This window comes from Pleurodeles waltl, chromosome 6 (assembly GCF_031143425.1).
Source record: "Pleurodeles waltl isolate 20211129_DDA chromosome 6, aPleWal1.hap1.20221129, whole genome shotgun sequence".
Taxonomy (NCBI): domain Eukaryota; kingdom Metazoa; phylum Chordata; class Amphibia; order Caudata; family Salamandridae; genus Pleurodeles; species Pleurodeles waltl.
In genome coordinates, this window is record NC_090445.1 from 894,922,553 (window position 1) to 894,945,416 (window position 22,864).

A 22,864-nucleotide genomic window follows, 5' to 3' on the forward strand; every position below is an offset into this window, starting at 1 on the left:
TTAAAAGTAATAAATGGGTATGTGTCAACCCATGTCAGCTTGGCCATCTCCAGGGCAATCTGTTGAGAATGTGGCAAAGCACCATATAGTTTCATATATATATATATATATATATATATATATATATATATATATATATATATATATATATAATGGTCTCTATATGACATTGTATATATTTTGATATGGTATATGCATACATACATATATATGCAAAAAAAGAAGAGAACGCTGGGTAGTTAACAAAATTCGGTGAGAAGCAGGAAAACATGTGTCCAGGGCTGTTTTTGCTCATTCCAGGTTGGCTTGGATGGTATTTTACCAGTCCAAAGCTGAAATATTGTGCCTAGAGTGGTGAAAGGCTTTTGTCATTTTACAGCTCACCAAGGATGGCATTGGGCCAATCCTTTCCTTAAAGATTTTGTTGTACAAATGCCAAAAGACTTTGTCACATTCTAGCTCTGCGTGGATGGCACTGTGCAAATCTTATGCTAAAAAACCTTGCTAGAAAAATAGACATTTGAGGTGAGCAAATCTAGAGTGTCGCTGGTGTTGCAGGGTGCTCCTTACTGAAGCAGCTCTCCACCTAAACTTGAGAACTATCCAGAGTTCTCTCTTCTGTTTTGCATAATTTAGGCTTCACTCTATCAGTGAAAGGGTTTTGTTTTGACTTATGCTTGCTGCTCCCTTGTGTCTGGACAAAGCTAAACCTCTCTCCGAAGAGTTATATTGCCATAGAAACACATGTTAGGGTTGTGTTTGCTCATTCCAGGTTGGCTTGGATGGTATTTTACCAGTCCAAAGCTGTAATACCTTGCCTGTAGTGATGCAAGGCTTTTGTCATTTTACAGCTCGGCAAGGATAGCACTGGGCCAATCGCATGCTTAAAGATTTTGCTGTTCAAATGGCAAAAGACTTTGTCACTTTCTAGCTTGGCATGGATGGCACTGTGCCAATCCTATGTTTAAAAACTTTGCTAGAAAAACAGACATTTGAGATAAGCAAATCTAGAGTTTTGCTGGTGCTCCTTACTGCCGCGTCTGTTCTCCACCTGAACTTGGGAACTACACAGAGTTCCCTCTTCTATTTTGCATATATATATACATATATATATATATATAGGTATATATATATATATATATATATATATATATATATATATACATGCATACATACATACATATATATATAAAATATATGACCTACTGGCAGTCACTAATAGGTAAACAATTTTTTCTTTTTCCAATAACTTTTGCGCTGTTTGACGAATCTTCGTGAAATTTGCAAAACGAATACCTCAGTCGGTTCAGCTTCTGTCTTGAACGTTTCAGGGTGATCCATCAAGTGGGGGCTGAGAAAAATGGGGGGCATTTCAAAATGCATTTTCCCCATTCTTTTTCCCATGGAACTACGCCTAACTAGGCTGGAAGCTAGATCTTGGGATGCGGATCCTCTGCAGATCCAACTGTCCCTGTGCTGATATCTGATTGGCTGTGAACACTTCAACCAGAAAGTGTTGGCAGCCATTTTGGGACTCCACTTCATATATATTTTTGATGAAAAAAACAAAGGCTACATGGACATTGAACTTAGGCTCATATTTTTTTCACACACAAAACCATAGAAATTCAACATAGTTACCTGAGGTATCTATAACTTACGCTCCAGAAATGCACTGCCTATGATCTCACATATTACATCACTCATAACATGGTCATGTAAGTACCACTGTTAAATTAATACAAATTTGTGAATTGTCAGAATAACCTAAAGCACATGGGACCAAAGTAGCATTTTAAAGTACAATAACATGGCATTACTAAATCACACGAAAAGACAGCGTTACACCTATTAAGATGTTTTTCTTAAATGATTTTATAAAATAATGGACTGTCTTTTCTCTCATTTGAATATAAGATAATTTGATCAGTTTGGAAGAGTTGGGCCTAAACTTGCAGCACTACTGGTTTATCAACTTGATTGATAGTTCACAGAAACATTTTTGTCATATTTTGTTAGAGAGACTGCATGATTCGATGGAGATCTATTGAATCCCTTGCAAGCGGGTTTCAGGGAGTGGACCAGTGCAATTGATGAGGCGTTTTGTCTCCAACTAATTTTCAGGAAATATGTTATTCTGGAGGGTGGCGTCTCTTATGTAGTTTTGTGGAGCTTGGGGTTGCTTTCGATCTTGTACCAAGGGAGTCCCTGTGGAAGGTCTTGATAAATTTGGGTTCTTTTAAATAAACTGTTAACGCCATTATTGGGCTCCACTCTAAAAAGTACATACAGTTTAGATGTGGTTCCCTAGGTGAATGAAAAGACACTATTGCTGTTACTTGCAGTGTGAGGCAAGGGTGGGTGCTTGCCCAAACCCTATTTTTATTACATATCAAGGGTTTGGTGACCCAGCTTGAACTGTGTGACCATGATACCCCGAGTCTCACCAATGGGAAGGTTCCAGTGCTTCTGTTTGCAGATGACACTCCCTTAGTTTAAAAATCCCCGATCAGGATCCAAAAACTCTTAAACCAATTTGGAACCTTCTGCGAGGAAAGAGAGGCCTGGAAATTAACCTTACTAAAATCAAGTATATAATCTTCAATCCCTGCCCAATGACTCACTCACATTCTCAATGGCGTCCTCCTGGAGAGAGTTTGCACTTTTGATTTTTTAGAGGGCCACCCTTACAGAGCAGTTTGGTTGTAACCCTCCTATCCATAAGTGGAGACTTAAGTTGGAGTAATACATAGGGGGCATTGTGAGGCCGTTTCCAATTTGCAATCTGCAAGCCCTTGGAGCATCATTATATGGTGGGGAGCTAGTGACATGGGGCTAGTAGAGAACTGTTTCTTGCATCTCCTCACTAACCTCCTGTCAGCACTCCACTTATTACCCCTCAGTTATACCTAAGCCATAGATCTCTTACCAATAAAGTGGGTCTTAGACCTTTACTGTATAGGCAAAAGATCTGGGTGTCTGCAGATCTTGTGTCATACTGGTTGGGGTAGAGGAGGTTTTCAAATTAACTGGGGCTTATAGGATCCAGTGGTTTAGGTTTATGAAATGCCGCTTAAACAAGCTAGGATGTGAGACCTGTGGTCTACCCCTGAAATTGCATGTGGGATTTCATATGCAAGATTTAAGGGACTAAATTGGCGCTTTGTAGATGCTGTGATTTCCAGGAATGGGTTCTCTTACTACTTCTTTCCTTGAGTTTGTAGATGTTTACTCTGTGGAAGGTTATTTGCATGATAGTTAACCCCCCTCTTGATAAATCACTCTATGTGAAATTCAAGTTTGGGATCCTGCCACGGTTAAGATACAGAGAAATTGCAGCATACTTCTTCTGAATCAGATGCCTCCAGGTTATAATCTATTGATCATGTTGCTAGTTTTGCCCATTTTATCATGGGTATAGGAGGAAGTGGATTCTGCCACTTTGTTGAAATCTGGAGACAAGAGATTATAGAACAGCAATTAGGGTTCTGAGAACTAATACCAGTCAACTAATCATATTTGCTGTCTCCCGTTTATTGCTAAATACGTGGAGGATCAGACAAAAAAGTTAACCTTAAAGTTAGCCTCTTAAAAAATTCAATTTCAAGACCAGGTACGGATATGTGGCATATTCTTTCTTGTGCTACCATTGTATGATTTTAGGTATTCTTTTTTACAAATATCTATTGCAAATTTATTTTAGAATATGACTGCATATATGTATTTGCTGCAATTGAATACATGTTTCGCATTTAGTTTATTTGATTGTTTTAATGGTTTTATTTTATTGTATGTGATATCTTTTAATGTATGTCTATGGCAGTTTTGCCCAATAAAGATTTATGATGATGACCATAAAATACATTTTGTGTGCTTAGGATATGGCTTGCACTCTTATCTTGTTATAACAAGAGCCAGTCACGCACCACAATGGTAGGGGAAAGGTTAGTTACTTGCTATTGAAATCGAACATGTTCACAATAATAGCTACAAAGTAAACATTGTGGTAAAGCTAAAGCTAGACAGATAACAAGCGGGACATTAATCTTAAAAGCTAGGAGTCATCAAAGGGGTACAAATATGGCAATCCATAAGGAACACTGCTTGAGTTGTTTTACGAGTCTGCCTACCTTTCCGATCCGGCCAGTCAGATGGCTGCTGAAATGCTTTATTAGAACTCTCCCTCAGTTGTTCATTAAGTCTGTTTTGTCTTGTTCTCTCTTGCACAATGAAAGAATGTTTTCCATTTGTAAGACCAGCCAGTGGAAGTGACGCACTTCCTGTGGGAGGTCTGACATCATTGAGATGGTGTATCTCCATACTTCTTTTGAGTGGTGGTTGGGTTTGATCTGCGTGCATTTCAATTCCATCTGTTGTTCGTGAGTCTTCTGGGGCCACTGTTTGTAGAACGTCTGCTTTGGGCTCTTTGCTGGATGTGCCCAGCACTCCATCTACTGCCGACCTGCTGGAATAGCACCTCACTTTGAGCGAGAGCACTGATCTCTCAATAGATTGGTCTTTGGCTACAGGTCGAAAGAGCGGGAGAGAGAGAGACTTGTCCAAGTAATAAATGGCACCGGGGCACTGCGGAGAAACCGTATGGTAAACAAACGAATGGAATGAGCATTGTTCCTTCTTTTTAAAGTTGCTCATAAGTGGCAAGTCCATTTTCTCTGTCTTGCCGTCACTGAATGCCCATGCAGTCTTTCCATCAGACTCAGGTGGGTGGAAGCCAAAGACTTTCACCTTAGTGGATAATGAATTTTTCAGTGATTTTTGGCAACACACGGGCTTCCATTGCGCATTTGCCTCCAGGTTTTTCAAAGAGCTGGAAGCGATTTCGCTCGCGCCACTTCCGCGACACCTCAAGCATATCTGGTCACAGGCCACGACCTCCGCCGTCTGGTCATAAGGTGGATACGTTTTTCTTGAGGTGATAGTTATTGATGTAAAGCCCTTATTGAGTGACTGACATTGCTTGCTCTCGATGCGAGACAAGTCGGTTCTCGAGACATTTACAACTGGAGCGGCTTCAATTCCTAATCTGCTAGGAAAGGATCTGAATGCTCTATTAATGTTGACTGAACTGAGATTATCTAGAGATTGCTTTATATTGTAAGCATTAGACTCGGTGATCACAGAGCGCAGAGGCAATGCGGGCCCATTTTCTTCTGATTTATTCTCATCAATCAAGTGTGAAATGACTGCAGATGAAATCAGTTTAGAATTGTATGATCCGACAGCATCCTGCAAAGGAAAAAATACCATAATTATTCAAATATTCAATTGTAATGCAATCCAGTATTTTGCGTTCCTGGGCAATAATAATGTCAGATTGCTTAGTTTAAGCGTTCTCATTAGTGTTCTATTCGTACTGCTTCTTGACTTTTGTTCAAAATGAATACTGTGTTCTCAAGAGGTTACCTGCTGCATATATGTGTAAAAAAGGTGGCAGTCTTAAAGTCCTGCTGCATGTCTTTCAGATGTGATTGGCTGAATTTACGTCTATGTAGAACTATCATTTTCAGGTGTCAGACTTAAGAGTGATTGTCAATGTATGACTGACATATACCCACAAAAGTTCCTTTACTTTTGCAAGTTGCAGTCAAAAATATCTATGCAGGGGAGATGACATCAATAGAGTCAGGTTCCTACCTTTTGAAAGAAGTGTGAAACAATGTGAAGTGTGAAACAATGTGAAAGTGCCATATTAACGTTCGATCCTCCAAGAAAATTTCACTTTGTTTACATTTTAATGACACCATAGCGTCTATAACAGTATTTAACTGATAATTTATAATTGTTTTTTTTTTGTATATTGCTGTCTGTCACTTTTCAATGAGTTCAAAGAAGTAGGAAAGGGTGATCTGAGATAGATTTTATGTATGTTTATGCTTCAGAGACAACGTAGAGAATTATAAATGGGTTATGAGGATGTTTTTCAGAAAGGGGTTTCTAGTGACATCAAACAGACAACAAGAGTGACGCTCAAGTTGTGTGTGGTGTCCCTAAGAATACACCAACTTCCCTGTCTTCCTGTCCCCTCCTGCAGCTGCGTTTTCCGCTTTCAGTCAAACACACAAGGAGCACTGCTCTGACAGGCTGTTAGAGAGCCCTGTCAGCCTTGTCTGGAAGGCCTTTAGGAAGTAGCAACAGTGGGCATCAAGTTTTATTATCAACTGTTGCTACATGATAACGGTGAATTACTGAATTTAACCCAATAGGTGTGGACATTGGTCACTAGCCGACTTCCGCACAGCCTCCCTGGTCTGGGTCACAACCAGTGGGTGACGCCAGGAAGGGGTTTGAAAAAGAGGATTTTCTTTCCATTTAAAACCCGCTCAGGAGACAAGGAGGAGCATCTGTGTCTCTCCCCGTCCCCCCAACACTTTGTGATGTCAGCGTACCCCGAGACGTGCTGACGTCACACTTCGTTTTCCTCACCGGAGCAGGAAGCACCAGGTAAGGATGCTTTCTACTCCAGTGGGGAAATGGGCCCGAAAGGGCCTCCCCACCATTCTGGAAGGCCTCTTTTGAAAGTCTGAAATGGTTTCCTGGCCGTGGATCACAGCCACGCTGCGATCCACGGCAAGGAAACCCCACTAGACACCAGGGATTACACTTTGGGAGATCGGCCCCCTCTGAAAACAGGCCACCCTCCCCCCGGGCATATTTAACAAAAATAAATGTTAGTTTACCCCTGGGGTAAAAAAAAAAAAAAATGAAACTGACAGGGGGTCGCCCGTGAGTAGGGCTGACCTCCTGTGTGGGCAATTTTTTAAATAGTTGTATGGTCTCTCTCGGGGCCAAGATCGCCCCAGAGGAAACCATAAATCTATTAAGAAAGAAAAAAAAAAAAATATATATATATATATATATATATATATCTATACATATAGATCTTTCTCTCTCTCTCTCTATATATATATATATATATATATATATACATATATACATATATGTATATATATATATATATATATGTATATATATATATATATATATATATATTTATTCCAAACCAAATTTCTTGTAACGAGTACCGATACCCGTGGGGGGTGGAGCGTTAACCGACAGAGCTAGTCGGTAAATAATAGTCAAAATTCCCTATTTCCAACAGTATAGGCGCTCACTCAGATGGTGCGGTAGTGGAGATTTTAATACAAGGATAATACGTTTCGGCCGACTAAGTGGCCTTGTTCACATGATTTGAACATTCCATCCCCAGTGATTTAACTGTTACATAAACATAAAAAATGGACAATACAAAACATAAACCATGGACAAAACAGCATTATATGAAACACTGCTGCCATGAAAAAATGGTAAAGCTCTATTCAACGTGATTAATGCTATGGCATTTTTTCTGTATGCTGTTATATGATAAATGCTATCACGTTTACATATATATATGACCTTTTATATGAACATGACATTAATGTGAAGCTTATACATATGTGTTGATATTATCCTCCCTATTGCACTATAAGCAAACGTTGCCTAGTTATCTTATCAATGAGAAATACTGATGATACATAAAATTTATAGTCACAAAATGGGCCTCATATTAATCTCAATGTCACACAAATTGGTAATTACGCTAAGAATTCATTAGCAAACTACCCAAAAGGGGGCCATACACCATATGCTAATAACGTCAATGTAGCCTCACAAATCAAGCCAAAGTGGGCCACTCATACCCCATATTGGTACCAGTCTATAATGATGTGAACCCACATACATATACATGAATTCATAAACTATACACTCCTATTGCATTAGAGTTTAATGATTCTCCATCTCTACAAATTTCTACGGTAACATAATTTTAGTCCACCTACTGTTGCCCTACAGAGTCCTACAAGGTAATATCTCCATCCACTCATTATATTAGGTTAATGTCTTACTCATAGATCGAGTCAAACTACCAATCTTCATCCTTCAGTACCAGCTTCTCCTACATTATAAGACGTATCGATTTTGTTCCATAGAACAGTTGCTAAATAGCCTCACTGCATGTCTTTCCCATCCTCTTAAATACATAAATGCACCCAATATATTGATAGCAGTGATCTATACCAAACAAAAAGTGTAAATTCAATGAACTATAGTGATGAATCATAAGAAAAACCTATGTGGTAATGGAAGAAACCAAAAGGGGAGGAGGAGAAAAGGAGAAAGGAAGGGGGAAGAGATGTGAAAAAAGATATCTGTTGGCAAATCTAATATATCATAGTCACATCTTATTTCTGTAAATGTACACTTAATTCCTCATCCATATTGAGACCTTTAGGGCTCAGAGTTTCCAAATCAATGATCAGTTCAGACTTTCTCTGTCTAAGGAGTAAAGTCCTGTTGCCTCCAATAGGATTGTACCTGATCTCTTCCACTGCAAAGAAGGATCGTTTGCTCCAATCACTGTCATATTTTTCTTTAAAATGTCTAGCTACTGGATAATTACTACCCTCATGATCTATAGCTCTCAGATGTTCATATACTCTCTTCTTAGTGTGAAGGTAGTGCTGCCCACATATCTTAAGGAACAAGGGCATGTCAGAATGTAGATTACATATTGGGAGCTACATGTGAGAAACTGTTTAATCCTCTGATTCTTATTCCCTATTATTTTATACTCACTTATACGCCAGATGTTCTTGCATGCCTTGCAATGTCCACAGGGAAAAAAAAACCTTGAATCGTGTGCTCCGATATCCTTTGTCACAGTAATGTCATTGTGAACCAAGGAGTCTCTTACTGTTCTAGCTTTCCTGAATGTGATTCTAGGTCTAACACCCACTTCCTTCCCAATAGTGGGATCACATCTGAGAATTCCCCAATGTTTGGTTAGCATCTGTCTGATCTCCTTCGAGTTACCACTATATGTAGTGATAACTCTTTTAGTAGTATGCACCGTCAGTGTTTTATTTTCCAAAACAATGGTTTCCCTATTTACAAAGGAAACCCGTTTGACCGCTTTATTGAGAACCCATATGGGGTAGCCTCTGGCTCTAAATCTTGTCAGTATGTTCTTTTGCTCCCTCTTAAAGATGGTATCAGTGCTATAGTTTCTTTTGGCCCTGAGGAGTTCCCCATATGGGATACTCCACTTCAGGCTTTCGGGATGGCCACTACACACTACACGTATTCATAATTCTGTTCTCTGCTGTAGGTTTCCTATAGAGGGGAGTATGGATCATATCTTCTCTTACCTCAACTAAAACATCCTAATATTCTATTTGAGTTTTGCTCAGAGTATGTATAAACGTTAGGTTCCAAACATTAACATTTAAACATGTGACAAAATCCTTTGCACTTTCTTCTGTACCATTCCCAATGATGAACAAGTCATCAATATACCTAAGCCACAGAACTAGATTTTCAATGTATACTTTCAAAGTATCATCTGTGAACACCTGCTCCTCCCACCAGCCCAGGAAAAGATTTGCAAAGCTGGGGGCGAAGCAAGTGCCCATCGCAGTACCTCGTATCGGTCAGTATAAATCACCATTGAAAAAGATGTTGTTAACTAAACAGTGCCTGATCATTTCAATAATCATATTGTATTGTATTGTATTATTTGTATTTGTAGAGCGCATTCCAGTCGTAGCATTAAAGTGCTAGAGGAGAAAGGTAAGCCAGAGGAGTCCTGATGAGCAAAACCAGTCACTGAAACCACAACAAAGCAGCATCCTTCCTAATGCGAAAACAGCTAAGTTTTGAGCCACTCCCGAAAGTGGAGGTACATCTCCTCTTGCCTGATGGACAGCGGAAGTGAGTTCCAGAACCTCGCTGCCACTACCAAAAATGCTTCATCCCCCCATCTAGCCCTTCAACAGTGGGGCACCCAGATTAGATGAAGAGTAGAAGATCAGAGATGACGACAAGGCAGGTAAGGCTGCCTTGCTGTGAACTAGTAATCTGATAGGTCTTGCTCTCAGGAAATTTTCACAAGCTGCTATGCCTAGCTCATGATCAATAATGGTATACAAAGAGTTAACATCCAGTGTTATTAAACAGAAATTAGGTTCCCTTGGTATCCCGTTTATCTTCCCCAGAAAAATGTTTAGTATCTTTGACATATGATGGTAAACTCTGTACATGGTCCCTGAGAGTTTCATCAACATACTTAGAAACATTCTCCATAGCACTGTCTCTAGACGATACTATAGGTCTTCCTGGTGGATTCACAGAGTTTTTATGTATCTTGGGAAGTAGATATAAAACCAGTATTTTAGGTATTTTAGGAAAATCCTTTTTCAAAAAACAGTACTCATCCCAAACCGGTGTCTCTCTGTCCTTCCATGCTGTCAATTTGTCCCAGAGAGAGACAATACTGTCAACATATTGTGATCTGTTGACTTGTTTCACAAAACGTACTGTCATTCAACTGTCTTGATGCCTCTTTGATATACACCTCTCTAGTTAGGACCATGATGTTCCCCCCTTTATCTGGGGAACGTATAATAATCCCATCATCCTGAGCCAAAGAGTTAATAGCTTTTAGTTGTTCACTAGTCAGATTATTTGTGAGCTGTTTATAACAACTCCTTCTCATCTTTTTAATATCCTGGGTAACAACTTCAGAAGCGGCCTTGTTCACATGATTTGAACACTTCATTCCCAGTGATTTAACTGTTACATAAACATAAAAAATGGACAATACAAAACATAAATGATGGACAAAATCTCCACTACCGCAGCATCCGAGTGAGCACCTATACTGTTGGAAATACAGAATTTGTAATATATATATATATATATATATATATATATATATATATATATATATATATATATATATATAGCGAGATCCCTTTTGTCCATGATCATGTGGTTTCCCCGGGCGCTGCAATTGCCTCCCGGGAAACCACACCCACATATAAAAGTGATCTCTTTAAATAGATATATATATGAACACCACTAGTTCTCTTGCAGCTTGCGTCTTCAAAGCAATGCACATACTCCAACTGACGGGTTTCAACTGTAGCTTTTAGGCAGCAATAAAAAGTCAAGCTAACTTCTGTGATTATCTTTCTGCTAGAAAAGGATCTGACTTTTGTCTAGAGTCAGTTTTTATGTCATAAAGTAGCCCAGAAGGTTTATATGCCTACTGCAAAGATAATTTTTTTATTTTATGTGAATAGCTGAGTGGGCCAGCCTTTACCTGCGCAATAATACAAATGAAATATGTGTGAGGAGGGCTATGGAGAGATGAAGGGCACTTTTTCTGGGTGGTAGTGAGGGAATCCAAGGAGGAGGTCATGGGAGTGTGAGCACCAATAATGATTGTTGGACTGGGCACCAGAGGGGCTAAAGACTATGACGATTGGTATGTGACAAGGTGAAGTAATAGTGTGTCTTTTTAGTTTTTTTGAGTGTCTTGAGAGAATTTGCTGATTGAGGGAAGAAACCAAGGTAAGGTGACCTTTACTGTTGCACGCATCACACACACACACACACCAGCAATTTTGTGACTGTCTACATGGGCTAGTGTTTTAAAGCGACAGTTTAGCCAGCAGAAGAGATGGCGTCTGGTTGGATGACTGCTGCTCAAGCCCTAACTCGGGTTCAGTGATCAGTTCAATCCCTAACTCGGGTATCAGAGACTGAGAAAGCAGATACTGAGACAGCATTTGAGGGATAGGACAATGGCGCAGACTCTGGGTGTGATTTTTCAGTTGGAAGAATCCCATCTGACAACATCTCTTCCATTGATTCTGAGGGAGGAGATGAGGACAATCCTGCTGTGCCTTTGAAAGCACAGTCTGTGCAGCGGGACAATAGATGGTTAGCCCAACCCAGAGAGCTGGTGGATGCGGCAGCAAGCACAGAGGGAGTACTTTCTTGGGAGCTCCCCAGTTTAGTTCAGCTCCAAATTCCACCGCCCAAATTGTATTGTGGAGACATCAAAATTATCTATCACAAAACAACCTAGTTTTCTAAGGCAGGCACCTGCGTTTTTGGTCCTGGGCTTGGTGGTCATATAGGGAAACCTACCAAACCCAGACATTTCTGAAAACTAGACACCTAGGCGTGTCCACAGAGGTGTGGCTTGTGTGGATCCCCCAAAGTTTTCTTACCCAGAATACCCTGCAAAGGTGAAATGTTCAATAAAAACTCTATTCTTTCTTGCATTTCTGTCACACAAACTACAGGAATATGCTGGGATCCACAAAATTCCTACCACCCAGTTTTTCCACACCTGTCCTGATAAAAGCACTACCCCACTTGATTGCCTGTACCTAGTGCCTGCATCACAAATGGATCACCCCAGGGTCAACAGTTGCCCTCATGGAAGGACTCACATTGACTGTTGGGCGATCCACTCCTGACACGGGCACTAGGCCTATCCACACAAGTGAGGTAACATTTTTATGGGGAGACTTAGGGGAATGCTGGGTGGAAGGAAATTCATGGTTCTTCTCAGATTCCAGAACTTTCTATCACTGAAATGTGAGGAAAAAGTCCTTTTTGTTTGCCAGATTTTGAGGTTTGCAAAGGATTCTAGGTAACAGAACCTGGCAAGAGCCCCACAAGTCACCCCATTCTGGATTCCCCTAGGTGTCTAGTTTAAAAAAATTAACAGGTTTGGTAGGTTTCCCTAGGTGCTGTGTGAGCTATTGGTCAAAATCCACAGCTAGGCACTTTCCAAAAAACACCTCACGTTTCAATGTAAAAATGTGATGCGTCCATGTTGCGTTTCCTGTCACAGGCACTAGGCCTACCCATACAAGTGAGGTACCATTTTTATCGGGAGACTTGGGGGAATACAGAATAGCAGAACAAGTGTTATGGCTCCTTGTCTTTCTCTACATTTGTTCCTTCCAAATGTAAGACAGTGCGCAAAAAAGAAGTCTATTTGAGAAATGCCTTGTAATTCACATGCTAGTATGGGACCCCGGAATTCAGAGATGTGAAAATAACCACTGCTCCTCAACACCTTATCTTGTGCCCATTTTGGAAACACAAAGGTTTCCTTGATACCTATTTTGCACTCTTTATATTTCACCAAATGAATTGCTGTATACCCGGTATACAATGAAAATCCATTGTAAGGTGCAGCTCCTTTATTGGCTCTGGGTATCTAGGGTTCTTGATTAACCTACAAGCCCTATATATCCCCACAACCAGAAGAGTCCAGCAGACGTAACGGTATACTGCTTTTAAAAATCTGCCATAGCTGGAAAAAGTTATAGAAGAAAATGTGGACAGAAATGGCTCTTTTTTCTCCTCCATTTCAATATTTTCTTATTTCAGCTGTTACTTTCTGTAGGAAAACCTTGAAGGATCTACACAAATGAACCCTTGTTGAATTCAGAATTTTGTCTACGTTTCAGAAATGTTTAGCTGTCTGCGATCTAGCATTGGTTCCCACCCATTTTTGTCACTAACTTGAAGGAGGCTGAAAGCACAACAAATAGTAAAAATGGGGTATGTTCCAGTAAAATGCAAAAAATGTGTTGAAAATTGTTTTTTCTGATTCAAGTCTGCCTATTCCGGAAAGCTGGGGAGATGGTGATTTTAGCACAGCAAAACCTTTGTTGATGCCATTTTCAGGGAACAAAATGACATGCTTTTGTCCGCAGCCCTTTTCCCCCATTACTCTTAAAAAAAAAAAATGTTAGCTGTAATTTGGCTAATTTATTGGTCCCCTCCAGGAGAACCCACAAACTCTGGGTACCTTTGGAATCGCTAGGATGTTGGAAAAAAAGGAAAAAAAGTTGCCATGGATAGCTTATGTGGACAAAAAGTTAGAAATGCCTAAGCGTGAACTACCCCAAATAGCCAAAAAAGAGCTCTGCACAGGGGGGTTGCAGCATCTAAGGGGTTAAAATCTGGTGTAAAGGATAGAGGCTTCCCATTGAAGCCACACATAACAATCCTTTTACAGACCAAACTCACCCAAATGATGAAGAAGGCACAGGGTGGAGCCTACGGTGAAGGTGTGCTGAGAATAAGGACACGTCGTTTTTTTTTAGTTGTTTCCCAATCTCAGGAAACATTCTTAAGGTCTCTGTTGAAGGAGGAGCGAGTGATAGTGAATGGAATCTTGAGAAAGTTTCCTCCGGAATACATATTCTTGTCATCACTACGAAAACTGCGGGTTAATGGACAGGTAAGGTTCAGAGGGAGATATTGGTCACAAAACCTGAAAAGGAGTTTGTAGTAAATTAGCCCTTAAATCCTACTTCTGTTGTACACTTTTATAATGTCTCATTAAATAACTACTAGATACCCTCATGTAAGGAGATTTCCTAATAAATGAACCTTTGAACTGAGTAATTCTCAATGCTTATGTGATTAACTCAAGAATGACTAAAGGGTGAGGCAGACCAGTTGTGAATTAACCATATTTGTAAGCCACCCTTACAGCTGTAGAATCTTGTTGTTTGAGTTTTAATATGTGTTAAGTGATTTTCCTTTTACCAGACCTGGGATGAAACAAAACCTTTTGACTTTACTAAAATTACATAAATAATATTACACGTAGAGTCTTTCAGCCAAGCCTCTTCCTCCGTTGGTCTGTTGCTGTGCCATTCATACTTTTTTCCGCTCACTACAGCATGAAGCAGGTGTAATGGGTCAGACAACTCATGCCAAAGGCTGGCTTCAACCTGCGGGACAGCATGCTGCTGTTTCACAATGTGCAAAGCTGCACACAAAGTAGTTTCACTCATTGACAGTAACTACCATGGCAATGTGCAAAACAAAACAGGTAGTTAGTTACCAGGCAAAAGGCTAACAGCATCAGACCTATTGGCTTTGCCAACGGTTGTTAATAATTTACTATAGTAATATCTTATGGATAATGGGTATTTGTTTCAGGTGAAGCCTCTTGTGAAATAGTTCAACTCTTTGATATAGTTTCATTATTAACCAGACTTTTATTCTTTCCATTCTTATAACAATAAAACAATTCTTGTCGAAATTTGGATGAAAAATGTATAGCTAAGGACAGTATAATCAAATGCAAAGTGTACAGTGAATAATGTTTGATCCCTTTGGCACTGACAATTAAATGTGCTACTTATTTGTAAACATTTTCAAAGAAGTAATTCTCTTGTATTACCCAAAGTAGGGAGAAGAATCAGACTGCAAACACTTCACTGTAAATCTTTTTATACACAACTCCATTATTACTCGCAATCCGCTCCTGCTCTCTTGTAGCGATTTGCACAGACCAGCCACACGACCATCATCTCTCTGGCTCATATTGGTTCTGCATATGGCCGTAGAAATATGTGGAAGTTAGACAACATTACGCATCAGAGTTGAAATATTATTATGCAAGTAGAAGCAAATCCTGTGGAAAGTATTATCTGATGAAATTTAATTTATGCACCAGATTATTGGAACAGAAAAAGTTCCTACACGGCTCTAGAGAGTGTGTCCACTTGCCACAATAAATCTCAGATTTTTTCCATTCCTTGTCCCCAGCAAGTACAAATAACATGCATGTTCATTGAATACACGCAATTACATGGGATGCAACCCCGAGTGGGGCTCTGGAGTCTGGGGGAACACACCATGTGAACCCCTCGTTTTCTCGCACGCCCGCAGAGGGCTGACTATGGTGGGAGCAACGGATTGCAGTGGCAGTCAAGGGGAAGGGTGCAAAAGCTTGGCATTGCACACCAGTTCTCCGAAATGCATTGTGGTAGATTCAATTAAAAACTGCAGTATATCTAGATTACTCATAAAAAGTGCAGTATTCGCCTGATGCTGGCACAACCATTGATTATATCTCTGGACACATGACTCTGGATTCTTGTCTGTCATTGTCAAAGACTAACATGTTGGATTAGGGTTTATTTAAATGCTGCTCATTGTCTCTCAGGTTAAGTACCACCCCATTATCCAGGCGCATCCCACAGGTTCATCAGTCCAATAGCTGCAGGAGAGACCCAACAATCAAGGGAGAGGGAGCTAACTGCTTGGAATAGTAGCACCAGTTCACCCAGATGCATTGTGGTAGATACAGTTCAAATAACACTTACTTTAAATAACCGTCCAGTAGTTGAGGGTTCGCCATTGATTGCCACAGCCTTTGCTCATACGTATGGACACGTTGTTCGATTTTTGTCTGTCATCAGCAAAGAGTAAAACACTAGTCTGGGGTGCTTGAAACACTGGTCTTTGTCTCTCGGGTTAGGTACCTTTCCACTCACACAATGAATAGTGGTTTGTGCAGTTTGGTTTGAGAGTTACTAAGGGCAGTGCACTTTTGATAATATTGAAGATTCACTTCCATCACTTTATCCAATGTTTCAGTTTACTATCACTTTCATACAGACACCTAGTCCCAGGTGTATGAACTGTTTTTGTGGAGCCAGGAGCAACTTGTTTCTGTAAGTAAAAAGTATCCTCCAGGTGAAAAATAAAAATAAAGGCAGCTCTAGAATCTTTCACCATCTACTGGCACCACCGTATTCAATTGTCTCTCCAATAACGAACAGGAAAACTTGCTTTCAGGTCTATAAACTAATATTTGCAGCAATTACACAGGGACTTTATAAAGAGCGTTGCTCCGACTTGTACCACCCTCTGTCCTCCACTGATGGCAGACTTTCCTAGCACTATTAAATCTAAGTGGACAAATGGTACACTCCCGATATCCCCTTTCACTCGTTTCTTTTGCTTTTAATAGGGATATTTGACATTCCCAACTCCTCGAGGCTCTCCACACCTCCCTTACCCTACAACTACAGTCCAATAGTAAAACCCTTCTGCTCTCAGATTTGGCATAGTTAGTAATGCATTTCTCAAATTCTGTTCAACACGTACGCAGTTTTCTGCTGACTATTTCTATTTTTCTATAGTTTTCTCGACACACTATTCCTGCAACAGCAACGAAGATGGGTTTCTGTAATTGATAGAAGACACCTCGATGAGGTCAGCTGTTGTAGTGTGAATATCAGCATCCACTGCTGCATCTGCCACTGATGCTGTCTCATACTTCTCGTACACTTTTTGACTCCATCAATGCTGACTCGCTGGCCTGGATATCTATGTATTCTTTGACTCCTAGGCATGGCCCAGAGACCTATGGTTGACGGTTGTGTGGGTTATACAGTGTTAGTTTGTCTGCACCCAATACGGCCTCTGGTTTAGTCACTGCTTGTCTGGTTCCTTTAAAAATACCACAAAGAAGGTGATCCAGCAAATAACACCAGTCTCCATACCCTCGCATCTACCATGCTGGACAAGCCTCAGTAGGCCTTGGAGCAATCCAAACCCCCATAGTTGCTGGTATGAGTGTGCATGTGTATGTACTTTGCATGCATGCTACTACGATCTGCCTACTGTTGGCAGCAGTCACGCTGATGCTGTCTTGTCACGGGCTCTTCTCACTGACCTGTGCATCCTTGCAATACTCAACCTCAACGCTGACTACATTAAAATAATATAAGGTATGCATGAACATATGTGCAGGCAGAGCAAGGAGGACTGTTGTGTGGCTCACCCTGGCATTTGCGCACAGGTTACCTACGACAAAGTTTACCTAAAATAAACTGGTTATGGTCTGTCAAGATCTTATAATTTAACTGAGGATCCGAAAATAAATATCCCTTTCTTTTCTAGTGGAGTGTTAACTCTTTTACATATAAAAATGTCTCTGCAATGCAACTTTTGATTGGCATGACATAAGAAGGACACTGATGTGTGCTTTCCATTCATTTTTGTGTCCCAGAAGTGAGTTCTGAGTCAGTGTTGTCCTACGAGCACTCGATTTTGTACTTTAAAATGGAATATGTTTCTCTGAGCCAGTCTTAATGGAATTCAGGCTTTGGGGTACCCTTCTGGGCCAAATTAATTTATCTGCCATCCAGTTTAACACCCCTTTTCCACAACAACAGAGTCATTCTGAAGGATTAGCATTTTCCTGGAAAAGGTGGGTTGTTGGGGATAAATCTTTAAAGGGTAATTCGTTTCATCTCTTTGATTAACACAGACGGGAATCTCCCAAACAGGATAAAGAGAGAGCAGTTAGGATTCTTGCATCAGTCTTCATAGAGATTTCCTTTCAAGTCTCGTAGAGAAGAAACCAGATCTCACTGGGAGGAGTCTGGTTCAGTGGAGAGGTCTGTCCCATTCTTGCTTGAAGCTGCCACCTTTAAAATTCCAAGAGTACTGTGCTGGTAGGTTGGACATGCCGTAAACTGTGCCTTGGAACTGTCAGGCAGGAGTGGAGAGGTAATGTAGTATCACTGGTTTCAGTAAGGATACCCACCATCCAGAACTTTACATCTTCTTTTTTAAACCCTGAGCATTGAAAAGTTATTTGAGAAGAAGAGGACCCATAGGAGAGGATGCAGATAAATGAGCTTGACCCCTGTGTGGAGTGTGGGAGACCCATTCTTTACTTGTCATCTTGGACTCTTGGTCAAGTCTAACTCCAGAGCCAGTGGCACTAACTGCTATCTCCATCTTGATGCCAGTAGAAGGTACACCTGTTAGGGATGCTGAAGGAAAGGTGTACTGTTGGACGTCTTTGACTGGTCTTTGTAGGGCCGTATCCTACGCTATTGTTGAGTACAATGGCACCCTGCACGTGGCTGAAGGCCTGGAATTTTGGGGAGTCACGGTAGGGAGAGTGGTAAGCCTTGATGACTGTGGGGTGCTGCTATGATCCTAGGTGAGGAGACAAACAGGGGCTAGGACAGGAGGGAAAATCCAAAGCTCTTTTCAGCCCACTGCTGTTAGAATAGGGAAATGGCACTGCCTAAAGATGTAAACACTGTATGTAACCACCAGGAAAATAAGATCCAATATATGGAGGCCTGAAGGCCATAATAAGCACTGGTGGGTTAAGAGCACCCCCGTGAAACAAAACACACCAAACTGCATCTAAATCAGTCCATAGGAGCAAGAATAATCATAATTCAGTGAGGTCACTCACTAATGGCCTTCTGGCTGCCTGGACAGGTCCACGGGGTTCTGTGAGGCCACTGTGTAAAAAAAATGTAACTAGTAAACAGTGGAATTAAAAATATTCCCCCAGGGAGCCCGTTGCCTGCTAGGTTCCCCTAGGGAACCAGCAAGGCAAAAGAGTGCTGTTGCGCTGCATTTGCTGATCAGCTCCCATGAATGTGAGGCCACCATTGAAATTGTCTTCATTGCCTGTTGATCTCCTGGTTTTAATCCAGGTGGCCCTGTGAGGAGTGAGATCCCCATGGCTTCAGAGCACACCACTGCTCACAGCAGTCTCTGCCCAAGAGAGCAACCTCACTCGCATCTCCGTTTCCATGTCTCTGCCTGGAGGTAGAAGCAACAGGGACATCTGACTTTCCACCAAGTGCAGGAGGGAGAAGTGCTAAACAAGTTCTGGGGAGCTGTCAAACAAGTGCGTATCTATCGCTGAATAGTTCTATGACCCTCTAGTTGTATCATTCAAATGTTGTGTTGGGGTGTAACACATAATTTCTCAAAAAATAAAATTGAAAATGGGAACTAATAAAAGCTTAGAAGCAGAATGGCTGCATAGGAGGAAATCCTCTGTACATGGCAGTGATACAACTAGGTAGTTGTAGTTAGAACCTAGAAAAACCTAGAAAAAGTGGTTTTTTGCTTTGACGCCGCCTGACGAATCTTCACAAAAGTTTCCAAAAACATTTGACAGTCATGTGAGCTGCTGTCTGGAAAGTTTCAGGGTGATCTGTTAAGCGGGGACTGAGATAAAGGGGGTGTGAAATTTAGAGCATTTCCAATGTTGGTTCCCATAAGAAAAATTGAACAGCGATTGCGCAAAAACAACTGGACGGAATTACATGAAATTTGGCAGTAAGGTAGCTCTTGGTCCATAAATAACCCTTTTTGTTATTTGGTGTTAATCAGTTCAGTAGTTTTTGAAAAAAAATAAGAAAATCCAAATTTGTATATCTAGGGACGCAAAGGATTTGCGACTCCTCCCGATCTTGTGCTGAGATCTGATTGGCTGCCAACACTACAAACCAAAGTGTTGGCAGCCATCTTGGGACTCGGCTTGTGCAGAGTCTCAGAAAAAAAAGAATAAAAAATATAAAAGGAGCCAGGATATGAACACCCTGATCCCTTAGCTCTTGTGCTGTGGTCCCATAGCAACATCCCCAGGACTAAAAAGCATTTATTTTAATTTTTACCATGGAATCGCGATGGGGTCGGAAATCCAAGGTAAAAATGTCAAATAAAAACAAGTGCAAGCTCCTGCGCATGTTTTTAAAAAAGCCCCCAAGTGGGCCAGGTCCCAGGGGCACTATTTACTCTTTAATAGAGGTAGAACTCCTGCCCCCCCCCCACAGTCAAGTGGGCCACCACTGAAATCTACTCTGTAATGGAACAATAATACTATCAGTGCATTATGGGAGATGTATGCTAATAGGAAGTCACGTGACATCAGATTTAAAAGCACTTGCTTCATTAAAAGCTGAAATCACTTACCTATGATTAAGGCTGTTAGCCGGAATGCGTCAGGACTCTGGAGAGCTGCTGTTTTAATTTGAAATAAAGCCTTGAATGTGACTGGAAATGGGCCTCAGCATTTCGTTTTGTTTTGCTGTTTTAATAGGATTCTCCACCTAGTCTGCTGAGGCCACCCTGCAGTTTTGAAGGCCCCGTCTGGAGATTATATATGGATTATATATATATATATATATATATATATATATATATATATATATATACACACATATATATGTATATATATATGTTGATCATTAAAATTACCTTAGAAAATAGGCTAAACATGGCACAGTATAAACTAGTACAGATCTTGTATTGATACACCAAGGTCCAACTTAAACTGGGAATTCCAGAAAAAGCCACATAATGCCTTGGACTCCTTTTCGGTATGACAATGTTGGGTAGTATACTGAGGTAGACACTTACTAACAGACAGGTAACATGTATAATACTGCACTTTAAGGACCACAAAATAAGGCTAGGCTCATGGAGCTATTATTGGCAACACTGAAAGCAGTGATACAGATAGCGAAAGGGTAGAGAGGTGCAGTCCTCACACATTTAGAATGGGCACATGAAATCACAAGGGGACAAGAGGAAGGATGTGCCAGGACACGTAGACTATTCTAATGTTGAAGGCCTGAGAATATATGTGGAAGGTGATTAAAAAAAGCCTCGTTAGATTAGAAAAGAAGCTTAGGGAAGAAGTGACATGTCACATAACCCGGGTAGGAACATTTTAAACTGTATTACAGTGCAATACTTCCAGTACTTGTATTCCTCATGAATTAAATGTATGCATAGTCAAAGACGGATGTGAAAACAAAAAGCTTCAAAAGAAGTTTACTATCTGCTTTCACATAGTTTTGAACAGTGAAAGGTGCTTTTGTTGGTCTTTCCAATCTGGCTGGCATCTACATGGCCAATTAGAGTTAAAGTTTTGGCTTGACAGTCCAGATGCAGTAATATTGAAACATAACATTGCATAAAAATCTACTTGCTCCATCTCCCCCCCCCAGTCATTAGAAGTTACAATAGCCTTAATTCATTAGTTTGTTTCTACAACAAAAACACAGTCTAGAGACACTTACTTCTGCTATGCCATTTGCCCTACAAATGTCCACTAAATAAGGAACTTTATCTTTATTTGTTAAATACTTGGCATTCCATGTTTATGATATGAGATTATTTAACTAGTTTAGAAAGTGCTTACATTAATTACATACAAAATTGAAATCATACAATTTTCAGTTGTGTGATCATGCTAAAATGTTAAAATGTTTGGCTTGGGTATACTGTATGCTTTTTAACAGACATTATCCTATTGAGATTTCTTCGGTTTCTTTTCTGTAATTGGATAGGACCCCTGCAGCTGAAAACAACATTAATCTGATCGCAGCTCACAATTTAGACAAAATAGATATGGAAGGGAATGCGTTGAGTTTCTTAATTGTGCTCATAATCAAGAAAACAAGAAAAATATGTGGAAATTAGTCTATTTTTTTATTTCTAAAAGTACATCCCGGAGCATAAATAATCTGAGATTCAATCAGGAAATGTTGATGTTATGGATTGATTGCTGTCTTCGACTGGGGGTCTGATTAGCAGAGAGCTTGCTCACAGCATGAAGCCAAGGGCTCGATTCAAAGTTAGCGTCAGCTGGCACATGGCTGCGATGAATAGGTATCAAATGGTCTTACCTTGGCACACTTTGATTGATTCGCAGCAATCTTAGCAGTTAGGGAAACTGACAGAGACCTCTCACTGTTGATTACACCGTCACACGTGTCTTTTCCGAGCTCTAAAATACAAAAATAAAACATCTATTTGTGGATACTGAAAACATCTTTCGAGAAAAGCAGAGATATTGCCAGAAGAGGACATATTCACTAATTATTGAGAACAATATGATTAACAGAAGAATAAGAAAAACCAAGGGAATATTATCTAGGCCTGAGGATGTTAATTTCAAAACGTCTCTGCACCTCAGGTCTGATGTATCGCTGCGCAGGTCGCAAACAGTGAGTGCAATTTCCCTATTGATATTCTGCAACTTGCTCATCATTTTTCAGTTCAACTGCTGTACTAATCAGTCGCAGTACAAAAGGTATATTTGTAGAGGTTCACAAAACCTCATCCCTAGTGAATATTTATGAGGCACATGTTATGTTGTGCAAATTTGTAGAGTGCACTGTCACCCTGGAGGGCATCCTGGTGATGAGCACGTGCCAGTCTAGCCAAACCTAGGACCTATGCCTATTGCTGTCACAATGCTACCCATCAAGATAGCTACAAATGTAAGGTTGCAGCCTGAGAGAGCAGGAAAACTCCATCCCTGCATTTGCATTCCCAGCACTTGAGGTCAGCAGGTCAAGCAAAGTTCAAACCTGGCTCCTCCTGAAGGCCTGGATCTGGCTCTTTTTTT

General features: G+C 40.5%; 1 protein-coding gene across 1 annotated transcript in view; it reads right to left on the reverse strand.

The window, feature by feature from the left end:
• The window catches only part of C6H10orf90 (chromosome 6 C10orf90 homolog), a 655,134-nt gene that overhangs the window by 283,434 nt on the left and 348,836 nt on the right, over nucleotides 1-22,864 (reverse strand). The window contains exons 2-3 of the mRNA XM_069242456.1: nucleotides 22,140-22,240; nucleotides 4,131-5,247 (exon numbers count right to left, since the gene is read on the reverse strand). Coding sequence (XP_069098557.1) covers nucleotides 4,131-5,247; nucleotides 22,140-22,240 — 1,218 coding nt within the window. The remainder of the gene's footprint in view (nucleotides 1-4,130; nucleotides 5,248-22,139; nucleotides 22,241-22,864) is intronic.